This window comes from Pogoniulus pusillus, chromosome 10 (genome assembly GCF_015220805.1).
Source record: "Pogoniulus pusillus isolate bPogPus1 chromosome 10, bPogPus1.pri, whole genome shotgun sequence".
NCBI classification, from domain to species: domain Eukaryota; kingdom Metazoa; phylum Chordata; class Aves; order Piciformes; family Lybiidae; genus Pogoniulus; species Pogoniulus pusillus.
The window spans coordinates 13,057,093-13,069,815 of NC_087273.1; the positions used below are offsets into that span (position 1 = coordinate 13,057,093).

Below are 12,723 nucleotides of genomic sequence, written 5' to 3' on the forward strand. Positions count from 1 at the left end.
TATTTAAAATGGAGCTATGACAAATCATTAGAGAAAAAGCAAAAGGAAGCATTTAGTTATCCACCACCTCATGTACTTAGCCACTTGCAATTTACTGAGAGAACTCCTGAATTTTTAGATAGAGCACAATTTGCTCCCAATAAAGCAAAGCCCAATTCAAGGTTTGAAATTCTATGTGGAGTGTTCCATATATTATAAAATCAACAAAGATGAAAATTTCATCAGAACTAATCTTTTGATGACAGGTCAGGTCAAGTCAATGCATTGTAGGTTAGAACCACAAAACTTATTTACAACAAAGTGTAACATGAAAGAAAGCACTGAGCATCAGGTGAAGGTACGGAAGAGTTAGGAAATACAGTTCTTAATTATACATTTGAATGTTTTATGGAGGCAAGAGGAAAAATTACAAACTGATTTAAATCCTGTTTGGACATGATGTAGAACTGTGGGAATCTAAAGTTCTTGTAGAAAGACTCAGGGCCCATTCTCTCATGTGCTGGTTCCTCTCTATGCCTGCTCCTGTTGTCCTGTCTCTTCTCTTCTGCCGGCCCCACAGCTCCTCTGAGCCTTTGCTAATATTTGCATTGGTACAGATGTGGAGGCTGTGGCACAGCTTTCTGAAGCACTAAAATATTTGAAACAATATCATCAAAATGACAACCCCCAAGGAAACACTTCAGAGCCCTGCATGATGTTCTAATACTCTGCTTTTCACACCTAGGTGGATGCTCTCTCCATCTAGAGAGATGCATTCCATTTCCAGGATAGTCTGAGGGACACCCTGTCTCTATCTGTTTTCTGTCAGCTGAAAAGCTTCCATTTGTGGATTTGTGGATTCTGCACCACCTGCAAACGCCCTAGAAACCTGCAGTCTTTGATGACTTGCAGCAGAACTGAGTCAGTTAGACAGAATGTTTCTGTTTTAGGGAGCAGCAAGCCTCATCTGCCAAAAAGGCAGCATTTGCACAAACAAAAAATGGTTGTAAAAATAAAAAAAATAGGCATAAATGTCATAAAGATGCTGCTTCTTCAAAATTCAAATCGAAAATACATTAATTATTCACATTCCCAAGATCCTAAAAAAGATAAAACCTTGTGACAAAGAGGGAGAAAAACAGCTCTATTTTAGCTGACTCACTGACAATTCAGGTTTGAAAAAGCTGCATTAAAATTCTTTTTTTTTTTTTTTCCAACCTAAAATTCAGCATGGGAGAGAAAGGAAGAGCTCTAAATGTATTCCACTCATTGAGAGCTACAGAATGGTCAGAAAATTTGCAACATAACATCAGTTCTAACCTCACTTTGAGGAATGCCACCTCTTTTACAGGATGGTTACCTTCCCAGCAACAGAACTATAAAAATCAAAGCTTTAGCATTTTAGCTGTTTGATTTGTAGGCAGCTATGCTGAAATTTTGCATCTGAAATCCAAATTCACAAAAGCAATTGCCTGTAACTTAAAAGAAGCTCCAGAAGCTTCCTAAAAAAACAAACCAATAAACCATTTTAGGGAGTAATAATTGCTGTATCTGAAAATATCACAAATTAAAATTCTCAGCTGTCTTTATGCTTGAAATGAAAATTCCAAATCAATGCTACATGGAACTTGCTGCTTTATTCAGTCACCTACCAAAGAGAGTGAGGTATGAGTTAAGCAACCGGAATTCAACAGAACATATGAGGGTGATCCAACAACTCTCCAGCTGATGCTTAAATGACAGGAAGACAAATCCTTGCCATGGTTATAATTTTACCATTCATGGTTTTCATTAAGAAAGGAATTAGGATAAATGCCAATGAAATTCAACTTTAGCATAGAGAAAACGCACGGGATGAAAGAAAGGGTTTTGCTTCTACTGTGACTGGATAGGTTACCTTTTATAATGGTGTTTCCTTCTTGTAGTTGAAACTTGGGTCACTACCTTCAATCTGTAGTTTTAAGGCTTGCTTAAGGCTGAGTTCTGTCTCTGCAGGAGGATAACCTTCCAGAACCTCCTGATGCCCTCTGTCCTGCACTGTGCGTGGGACGGAAACTCTACCGAGAAAAACCTGATTGCTCTGAAGATGGTAATTCGGATTTGTCATAATTCCATTTCTTTTCTTCTGTTCTCCACCCTGTTGGTGGATCAGAAACTGCTGCTGAGATCGACCGACTTCTTGCTGAGCTGGCGGGACCAGGATTTTGCACTGTGGCTCCGTGGGCATCGATTTCAGTGGCATGCCTGTCCCAGATTTGGCATTAGGTACTCGTTTATCAAACTGAGTCATCTCATACTCTAACACTTTTGGTTGGGAGGAACTACATTGTTTGATTTTTTTCCCAGCTGACCCGGATTTGCTGGAGCTGTCCGCTTTCCCCGCTTTCCCAGCTTTAGTTGATTTCAAACTAGGTTTCACTTGGCTCCATTCAAATTCACTGCTTGGTGAATTATGATTTTGACTTAGGGAATGAGTCGTGGAGGAAGGAGAAACGATGGACTGCCTACTTCTGCTACGTGGCAGGGAGTGCTGCTGGATTTGCTCGGTAAACGACAGGCTGTGGAAGCTATCAATGGGCACCGTCTGAGCGGTGGCAGTCGATGACGTGGTGCGGAGAGAGGAATTTTTGGAACTTTTCAGGGAATTGTTTGACAAAGACGATTTCTGACGGTCAACTGTGGAATCAGGAGACTCCGAGGGAGAACTGAAGGCATGAGCAGGGCCGTTAGATAAGCCACGCATACTAGGTTGCATATCCCCACCAGTACTCCCTGAACTATTGGACTTCATTGTCAGCGACTGCATTTTGGAGGAGACTGACTGTAAGGGTTTTTGCTCCATTGTGTGGACTGGAGACGGAGTGCAACCGTTCAGAGTAGACGCACCATATTTCTCCAGCAATTTAATAATCTGAGAGTGCCCGTTTTTGGCTGCAACACGCATAGCGGTGCGCCCAAACTGGTCGGCATGATTTGGATCAGCACCATGCTCTAGTAATATTTGGACGACGTCAATGTGCCCTTCTTGGGCTGCAATGCAGAGTCCAGTAGCACCTTGATTACATGTGTGGTCAACCAGAGCTCCATGCTCAATGAGAAGCTGCACTACTTTGACATGACCTTGCCATGCAGCAGACTGCAGAGCAGATCTCTTCTCATTATCAGCAGCGTTCACATCGGCATGGTACGTTATCAGCACCTGTACCATCTCCAAATGGCCCTGCCAGCAGGAAACATGGAGTGCTGTTCTTCCTTCAGCATCACTTGCTTCTACGTTTGCACCATTTTCTAAAAAATACTCAGCCATTGTGAGCTGGTTTTCTAATGCCAAGATGTAAAGTGTGGGCCGCCCGTCGGCGTCTTTGTAGTTCACATCTGCCCCGTGGCTGAGCAGTAGTTCAACTATATCTCTGTGACCTTCTAAAGCAGCAACCCGGAGAGCGTTTCTCCCATCATAGCCTCTCTGGTCAATGTTGGATTTATTTTCCAGTAATATCTGCACACAATCATAGTGACCTTCTTGTGCGGCCAATATGAAAGGTATACGTCCGTCGTTATCGATCTCATTTGTTCTAGCACCTTGTTCTATAAGAGCTTCACAGATCAACCTGTGACCTTCAAAAGCTGCCATATGCAAAGGTGTCCAGCCTGCATCATCTCTATGATTTTCATCTAACCCCCTGTCCAGCAGAGTCCGTACTACCTCAACATTGCCCTGTGCAGAAGCTATGCTCAGGACTGTTCTCCCCTCACTATCAATGCTGTCAACAGCTGCACCCCAAAATAAAAGAGTATTTACAACTGAAGCATGGCCCATGGAGGCTGCTGCTAGAAGCGGTGTACGGCCATTGTTGTCTGTGTGATCAACATCAGCTCCTCCTTCTAGAAGCAGATCAACAACATCTACATGTCCTTCATAAGCAGCTACCAGCAGTGGAGTCATGCCATCTTTATCACAATGGTCAACTTCAGCACCACGGTCGATTAGAAGACTAACCACTGAGGCATGTCCCTTACTGGCTGGTACACAAAGTGCGGCGACAGACAGCGCAGTCCTTCCATCCACATCCTCGTGGTTTACCTCCGCACCGTGATCTAGGAGGTGCTCCACGATCTCTTTATGCCCCATGTATGCGGCCGCAATCAAAGCCGTTCTGCCTTCATTATCAGCTTTATTAACTTCAGCACCGTGTTGAAGCAGATTCAGCACAATATCTTCGTGCCCTCCCCAGGCTGCTGCTCTCAGTGCCGTCCGACTGTCGGCATCTGCGCAGTCCACTTTGACTCCAGCGTAAAGCAGAGCAGAGACCACCTCAGTGTGCCCACCCCACGCTGCAGATCGCAGCGCCGTCCAGCCATCGTGGTCGGTGTGATTAACATTTGCCCCACAGCCGATCAAGCAATTGACAACCTTGGTATGTCCCTGCCGAGCAGCTAAGGTAAGTGCTGTTTGCCCATGAGTGTCTTCTATCTCTAGATCCGCTCCCCTGGAGACCAGTAAGTTAACCACATCGAGATTGCCGCTGTAGGCTGCATTGGCCAGCAGCGTTCTCCCGTTGGAGTCGTACTGGTTCACCGACGCTCCATTGTCCAACAAGGTGCGAATGGAATCTTCTCTCTCCAGAGCCTGCCGAACGATGCAAGACGTGCGGTCATCTTCACTGTTGACATGAGCACCAGCTTTGACCAGCAGCTGCAATACTTCTTGCTCTTTAGGTATTAAGGTTGACAGGGAGTCTTTGACAGGTGTGCCGTTCCAGATCATCCACAGCGCCAGCTCGGAAGTCTCTAACTGTAAATTTGAATTAATTAGGTGCAAGGCAAACTCTTGAGCTTCTAAGGGTGTTAAATCCTTTGCTCGGCAGGTGTAACTCATGGCCAGCATCCTGTGTCCCTCTGCTGCATTACACAAGTATTTCTGTGTACAATGCTTCACATCCAGCAACCACTCTGCAAAGCTGTAGTGGAACAAGATTTTTGTATTTCCAAGCCCATCAATAAGGACTTTCGACAGGACATCCAATTTGCGCTGAAAGTCTTCCATCGTCAGCGTCATATTTTTGGTCCACACTGCATGATACAATTCTGTGGTGGTTAATGGCCTGCAGGCTGCAAGGATGACATTGAGAATAGGCTGGACTTTTGCAAATTGTTTTCTCACAAAAAGTCTCTGGCAGAGCCAAAGGTAGAGGCCATTTAACGTGCCCGGAATATCACGGATCTCTCGTAACATAATAAAATTCTCCACTACTCCATCGAGGACACGTTCCAGATACAAAAAGCAGCCACTGCTTTTGATGTGAAGCTGATTCAGCATTTCTGCAGTTTCCTTTGTGAGATGTTGCCTCAGTGCCTCTTCCTGGTCTAAACGATGAAGGATGTATTGCTGCACGTCTTTCACTATGTAAGCCTTGCGGAGATCATCCAGACTTATTTTTCGAAAACCTGTTAAAAGGGAAGAAAGATGTTAGCAATTCAAAGCTTAGTTTCACCTCATGTTGAAAAGGAATAGACAAATATAAAAGACAGACATTTCTGGGTAGGCAACTCCCACGGTAATATATTTTATGTGTATACATAGTGCACGTAAACTAGTAATAATAGACGTATTTTTAGCTGCTGAAAGAAGAAAGCATGCTGCTAATTAAGATCAGAGGGCTGAAGAACCTCTCATGGGGACAGACTGTTAGAATTGGGGCTGTTCAGCTTGGAGAAGGTTCTTCACTGAGAGAGTCATTGGACACTGGAATGGGCTGCCTGGGGAGGTGGTGGAGTAGCCATCCCTGGGGCAGTTCAAGGCAAGGTTGGACGTGGCACTTGGTGCCATGGTCTAGCCTTGAGCTCGGTGGTAAAGGGTTGGACTTGATGATCTGTGAGGTCTCTTCCAACCCTGATGATACTGTGGTACTGTGTGATACTGTGAGGAAAGAAGGCTTTGGGGAGACTAACTTATAGTGGCCTTCCAGTACCCGCAGGAGGCCTACAAGAAAGCCAGGAAGGGACTTTTTACAAGGGCTTGTAGTGCTATGGACGCAAGAGAATGGATTGATGCTTGTGGAAGGTAGATTAGACTGGATATTAGGAAGTAATTTGTTACAGTGAGGGTGGTGAGACATGGGAACAGGTTGCCATGGGAGGTTGTGAATCTCTCCTCCCTGGAGGTGTTCAAGGTCAATTTTCAGCTATTTAGATTAAGGCAGCTATTACATTAATGTAATTATAGAAGAGAAGCTCCTCAATTCAAGAAAGATGTTGAGGTGCTGGAACGTGTCCAGAGAAGGGCAACAAAGCTGGTGAAAGGCCTGGAACACAAACCCTATGAGGAGAGGCTGAGGGAGCTGGGCCTGTTTAGCCTGGAGAAAAGGAGGCTCAGGGGTGATCTTATTACTGTCTACAACTACCTGAAGGGACACTGTAGCCAGGTGGGGGGTGGCCTCTTCTCCCAGGTAACCAGCAATAGAACAAGGGGACACAGTCCCAAGTTATGCCAGGGTAGGTATAGGCTGGATGTTAGGAGGAAGTTCTTCACAGAGAGAGTGATTTGCCATTGGAATGGGCTGCCCGGGGAGGTGGTGGAGGCACCGTCCCTGGAGGTCTTCAAGAAAAGCCTGGATGGGGCACTTAGTGCCATGGTCTAGTTGATTGGATAGGGCTGGGTGCTAGGTTGGACTGGATGATCTTGGAGGTCTCTTCCAACCTGGTTGATTCTATGATTCCAAGAGGTTATTCACACCTGGTGCATATGCATGATGCAATTAAATAAATCACTTCATCTCAATCACCGTAGTTTCTTTCAAAAGCTTTTAAGATATAGCAGAGAAAGAGACCTGAAAACAGCTTTAAACATCCTAACACCTCTATGCACTGAAAATTGCCTACTATATTCCAAGACTGAATTTCAGATGACAATCCCAACTCTCTATGAGGGACACATTATATAAGAGGTTTTCTCAGAGTCACATGATCACATTGTTGCTCCAATCTGTTTCATCTTTAGAGGAAGAAGGGAAATTACTTCCTATGTATGTACTGTGTCCATCTCCTCCCTAGGCACGCACACCCTCTACCCAAAGCAAACAATGCCATTCTTAGCAGTACGAAGAAGCCCCTAGGGCAACCACTGTGGCCACAGGGCTCTCAAGCAGAAGGCAGAATGAAGACCCAGTTGTATGGATGACCCAGCTATACCTGTCCTTAAAAAAACTTGCTTTGGTAGTGCCAAGTGGAGCATTTGATGAAGACCTACCCTCTGTCATTAATGACACGTTACGCTCCTTGAACACTGCTTTTCCAGAACCTATGGGAAAACCACAGAAGTCACAGACACAGCAGCTCAAACTCTATGTTTGAGGCCAGAACTGTGCCTCTCCTCTCCAGGGACAGGCAATAACTTTCCTCCAGTGTAGCAGACTGCACACATTTCCTTACCGTTAGCTCAGCTAGTTGTAAGCACCCCCAACTTTGCTTTTCACAGCAAACCAGTTACTAACCTCCAGATTATACTGAAGAAAAAGCAACCACAGAGCAATGCATTCAATGTCATATTGGCCTCATCTCCACAGAACAAAGGATTTTAAAAGGGAGACTCTGAATAATGTTATTTTCAGGTTTTTACTGTAGTTAGACATTCTACAGGTGACTACTTGGTCTGTGAGCATGTTCTGGCTGAGACTTCAGTTTGATAATAACAGAGCTGTGGTTTTTGCTCCCAAGCACCTTCAGCAGAGGTTCTGAATGTCACACTAAGCTCACTGTTAATTGTTTAGCCTCCACGAGCATTGTGCAAACACAGCAGATTAAAATTGAGAGGCAAACTGTGGCAGTGCTACTAAAATACTCCTGCTTCCCTTGTTAATTATGATAGCATTACAAATCTAACATGACTAAATAAATACTTGAAAACAAAACCATGATTATTCCCAAAATAAAATCACTGGATAGGATATCTTTGCACAGTCACATCCTGGGTTAAGGCTGCACTACTAAGACTCTCTACTTGAAGACTTTCGAATGAGAAGACCAGGAGGCAAAAAAATATTTTGGGGAGGATCTTACTGTATCCACAGATATTTCCCCCCTCTTCTTTCTCTCAAAAAAAACAAAGAACCAACTTTATCCATCACAAGTTGTCACAATTTCAAGAAATGTCCCAACATGACCTGCAGAATGCTGTAATTCCTCGATTTACTACGTATTTGATTAAAATGCTCTGTATGTAACTTAACAAAGTCCTTAATTCTTGCATATAAACCAAAAAAGGGAACTTTGCTGAGTAAGAACAGACAATGGCATCCTGGCCTGGATCAGGAACAGTGTGGCCAGTAGGACAAGGGAGTTTATTCTTCCCCTGTACTCAGCACTGGTCAGGCCACACCTTGGGTGCTGTGTCCAGGTCTGGGCCCCTCAATTCAAAAGAGATGTTGAGGTGCTGGAACATATCCAGAGAAGGGGACAAAGCTGGTGAGGGGCCTGGAACACAAACCCTATGAGGAGAGGCTGAGGGAGCTGGGGTTGTTCAGCCTAGAGAAGAGGAGGCTCACTGGGTGACCTCACTGCTGTCTACAACTACCTGAAGGGAGGTTGTAGCCAGGTGGGGGTTGGTCTCTTCTCCCAGACACCCACCAACAGAACAAGGGGACACAGTCTCAAGTTGTGCTGGCGGAAGTACAGGCTGGATGTTAGGAGGAAGTTGTTGCCAGAGAGAGTGATTGGCATTGGAATGGGCTGCCCAGGGAGGTGGTGGAGTCACCGTCCCTGGAGATGTTCAAGAAAAGCCTGAATGAGGCCCTTAGTGCCATGGTCTAGATAACTGGATAGGGCTGGGTGCTAGGTTGGACTGGATGATCTTGGAGGTCTCTTCCAACCTGGTTGATTCTATGAAATTTGTCTCTGCAAATCCCAAGCTTCCACTTCAAGTGTGAGGCTGTTTCTATGTTACAAGCCTTCAGAAGACACAGAAGTGCAAACAAAGGCACAAAAAGCAGGGCACCGCTGGGTGCATGCATTCAGTCACATGCAGAACTGTAATCAGACACAAGCATCCCTTTGGGTGTCTCGTGTTCAAGGAACAGATGTGTTCTGCTCAATTCAGAGCAAAGGCAACCACTGCATTCACTCACATTCCAGTTCTTTTAAACTCTCTAGTCACGTTTGTACTTGCTGCTAAATGCTGGGACTCAATGATCTTCAAGGTCTTTTCCAACCTAGATGATTCTGTGATTCTATCACCTGTTTGAAGAATACGTACAGAGCTCTGCAAATTCATCCTCTGTGTGTTTAGTCATAGGTGAGACTGCTCAGAGCATCCCCAGTCAGTCACATTAATCCCATGCTGACATCCTTACACCCAATCTCCATCTGCAAATGTTATTTTTAACTTTTAATTAAGTGGCTTTTCTTTTTTTTTCAGTAATTTTATTTCCCCCGATGAGAAAACCCCTGAATGACTCATGTAACAGCTACCCTAAGATTTCAGCTCATGTTCAGTGTTGCCTGACTAACGACTACACTTCACCTCCCCTGACCTCCCAGCCTCCGCACAAAAAACCTGCAGAGTGATAACTGTTTCAGTGTTTCAGTGTCTCCGTGTGCTTCAAAAGCAAGAGACTTGCTTATCTGGCATTGCTCTCTGAATACCATTTTCACTTTGCTTTCCGAAATGGGTGGCAAAATTAACAAAACCATTTTGGATGTCATAGAAAAACTCAAGCTCTCAAGAAAACATGAAAAAAATAAAGGGTTTCTCTATTTGTTTGTTAATTTGGGTCCTGTTTGTCCCATCCCCCTCCACCCCTTAAATGAGGCTGTGTCATAACTTTGTTCAATATCAGGGTTAAAAATATTGCCCTGCTCTGCAGTTACCTGAGTGATACCAAATGCCTAAGCACTTTTGAAATTTATTTGCTTGTCTGAAGGCTTCAGAGTAGTGGATAGTCCAGAAGTCAGTAATATTAAACAATTTTATTGGCTGATATGTTTACAGAAGCTAAAGAATTGTTTTTCTTTTGCCATTATTCCCAAATGTTCCTTGCTAATGAGAACCTCTACCCTGTATCTGAAGACAGCTTTGTAGAGCAAGCAGCATGCCAGACTCATGCAGACCTTCACACACCCAGGGATAACAGGCTCTCCAAAAACTGGGATTAACAAAGTGCCACTGTAACAGACTTTTGAACAGAAATAGGTTGTTAATTTTAACCACTGCACCATACCATACCATAATAAAAAAAATATTTCAAAAGGTCTTTCTAGATAGAATGTGAATTTTTTTTAAACCTCACATTCTCTGGGCTAGCATGAGGAAGGAGAACAAAGCTGTGGGTTTTTTTTGTCCAGACATCTAGCTAAATGAGGTCGTTTTACATTTCCAAACAAAGATCCTGCAAACTTGCTTTTCAACCCTACCAGATACAATAAGTCACTTTCATCCACAAGAAGCACCAAAACATTAAGAGAAAGCTCATTTTGTTTCAGATGCATTCCCATGAACTATTTAAGCTCAGCAGAGCAGGAGTGCAGCAGACAGAACTCACAGTCCCACGACCCTGCATTTTGCATTGTTAAAATTTTTCTTACAACACATCACTTTCAGCCCAATGGGAGCTCCAATATGGATTTTCCTGATTTATTAAATTCCTGGCAGTTCTGTAAACAAATCAGTTCCAAATGTATTTCTTGGCACAATCTAGGGTCACTCAAAGGAAGGAGAAAAAGAAGAAAGTATCTTTGCTATCTACATACTTGTACAGTATGTCAGCCTCTTCAAACTTTAATATTAAGAAGTAAGCTATTAAGTAGTGGGTTCCAGTAAATACTTTAAAATATATATTTTCCTAATTAAATGAATTTACATAAGCAAATTAGAAAGATTTTTAATACATTTGAATACATTCCATTTAATTGTTAATTTTAAATGATTTGAAACAATGTTAACTTTTGGTATAACTTCAAATGATTTAAAACAATGATTTGAACGAAACATTTTGGCATTAGTAATTTCCATTGCTGATCTAACTGGGTATTTCCATGGTCATTTATGCACACCTGATCAAAAATAAACTCCATTCAGGACAGCTGAATGCACCTGAAAACTTCAGCAGCACACTCAGCTTTTAGTGCATTTGCAGTGTGATATGCACTAAAAACCTCACTGAAGCTACCCCAGATGCTAAGGGATGCTGAAATCTGCTGCTTTCATTGGTCTGTGCTGCTGCATAGAAGTACACTGAGTTCTATTCACAGGTAATAGCCCATTTAAAACAATTTAGTCTTCCCTCTTTTAATTACAAACTGAGTAACCTAAAAATTCAAACATAATCTTTTACTAGGAAATATGAAATTCCCCAGTATCACGCTTTCAAAGCAATAATTAAAAGACAGTGATGATGAGAAGAAAGCAAACAGTAAATAAACGCTGCTAGTTTATTTCCCAAGTCTTCCAAATAGTTTTTTCCCCCCCTCTCAAACCTAAACCAAAACAACTAATGAACCTTTTCAAAGTTTTCATATCACAGAGGTAAATAAGTACATAAAAATATATTTATAGTGAAAATCTAACTCCCATAAAGGCTTCAATGTAATGTGAAACCACTCCAATTCTAACCTACAATGAAAAAAAAAATCAGAGCACAACTTTTTTGTTGTTGTTGTTATTGTTTTTTAAGCAACCTCTGTTGAAGTGGTCTCATTCCATTTACTTTCTGGAATGGAATGTAATGAGAAAAGGTCCTGTTCCAAACCAGGCAAACAATTTGATTTGGGGATTCAGTGGCATGACTGCTTGAGTAGCGCCAATTACCAAACCATGTAAAAGTGTTCTCGGGTGCTGAAAAGCTGGGGTGTGATTTGTGCTATATTTTATTTCTTTAAAGTTTTCACATTCTTGCCCCCCCACTTTAGGAAAGGCTACAAGAAAAGCAACCCTCCACATATGTGCAGACCAGAACAAGCAAACAGCAGCATGTGACAAAGACTTCTGCTTCCAAGATTTCTAACACAGAGTAAGTTTGGATAAATTCAGCTCTTAATAATGTCTGGCTGTCTGGAATGGAATGACAGATAAAAGGAAGATTGAAAAATGAATGGCAGACTGTCTCCTTTTGCCTATGGATAAGAGGGTGAATGGAGCTTAAGCTGCTTCTGAGACTAAATTGAAGCCTTTCATGTCCACTTTTGATTCTTTCTATTGCAGTTTCCAGTATCTCTCTGGTATGTAACATTAAATTTATGGGAACTACAGCTCCCCAAGATACGGCATCTGCAAGGGTTGTACCACGCTGGTGGCACTCGTGACTTACATATTCCCTGGATGAAGAAGGTCAGTGTTTAATTGAAGGGTATAAGCAAGCCAGATGCCATAGATACTTCATTTGTGTGTGTAGCAAAAAAAAAAGAAGAAGAAATTAAGTAAATGGCTATTGCAGAAAGCTTCTTTAGAATCACAGTATCAACCAGGCTGGAAGAGACCTCCAAGCTCATCCAGGCCAACCTAGCACCCAGCCCTAGCCAGTCAACTAGACCATGGCACCAAGTGCCTCATCCAGGCTTTTCTTGAACACCTCCAGGGATGGTGACTCCACCACCTCCCTGGGCAGCCCATTCCAATGCCAATCACTCTCTCTGCCAACAACTTCCTCCTAACATCCAGCCTATACTTCCCCCAGCACAACTTGAGACTGTGTCCTCTTGTTCTGTTGCTAGTTGCCTGGGAGAAGAGACCAACCCCCACCTGGCTACAATGCCCCT

The 12,723-nt window shown here is 43.1% G+C and overlaps 1 protein-coding gene across 1 annotated transcript in view; it reads right to left on the reverse strand.

Annotated features, from left to right (window-relative positions):
• The window catches only part of ANKRD50 (ankyrin repeat domain containing 50), a 48,087-nt gene that overhangs the window by 860 nt on the left and 34,504 nt on the right, over positions 1-12,723 (reverse strand). Inside the window, exon 4 of the mRNA XM_064149964.1 lies at positions 1,877-5,424. Within this exon, the coding sequence (XP_064006034.1) occupies positions 1,880-5,424 (3,545 nt within the window). The 3' untranslated portion in view covers positions 1,877-1,879. The remainder of the gene's footprint in view (positions 1-1,876; positions 5,425-12,723) is intronic.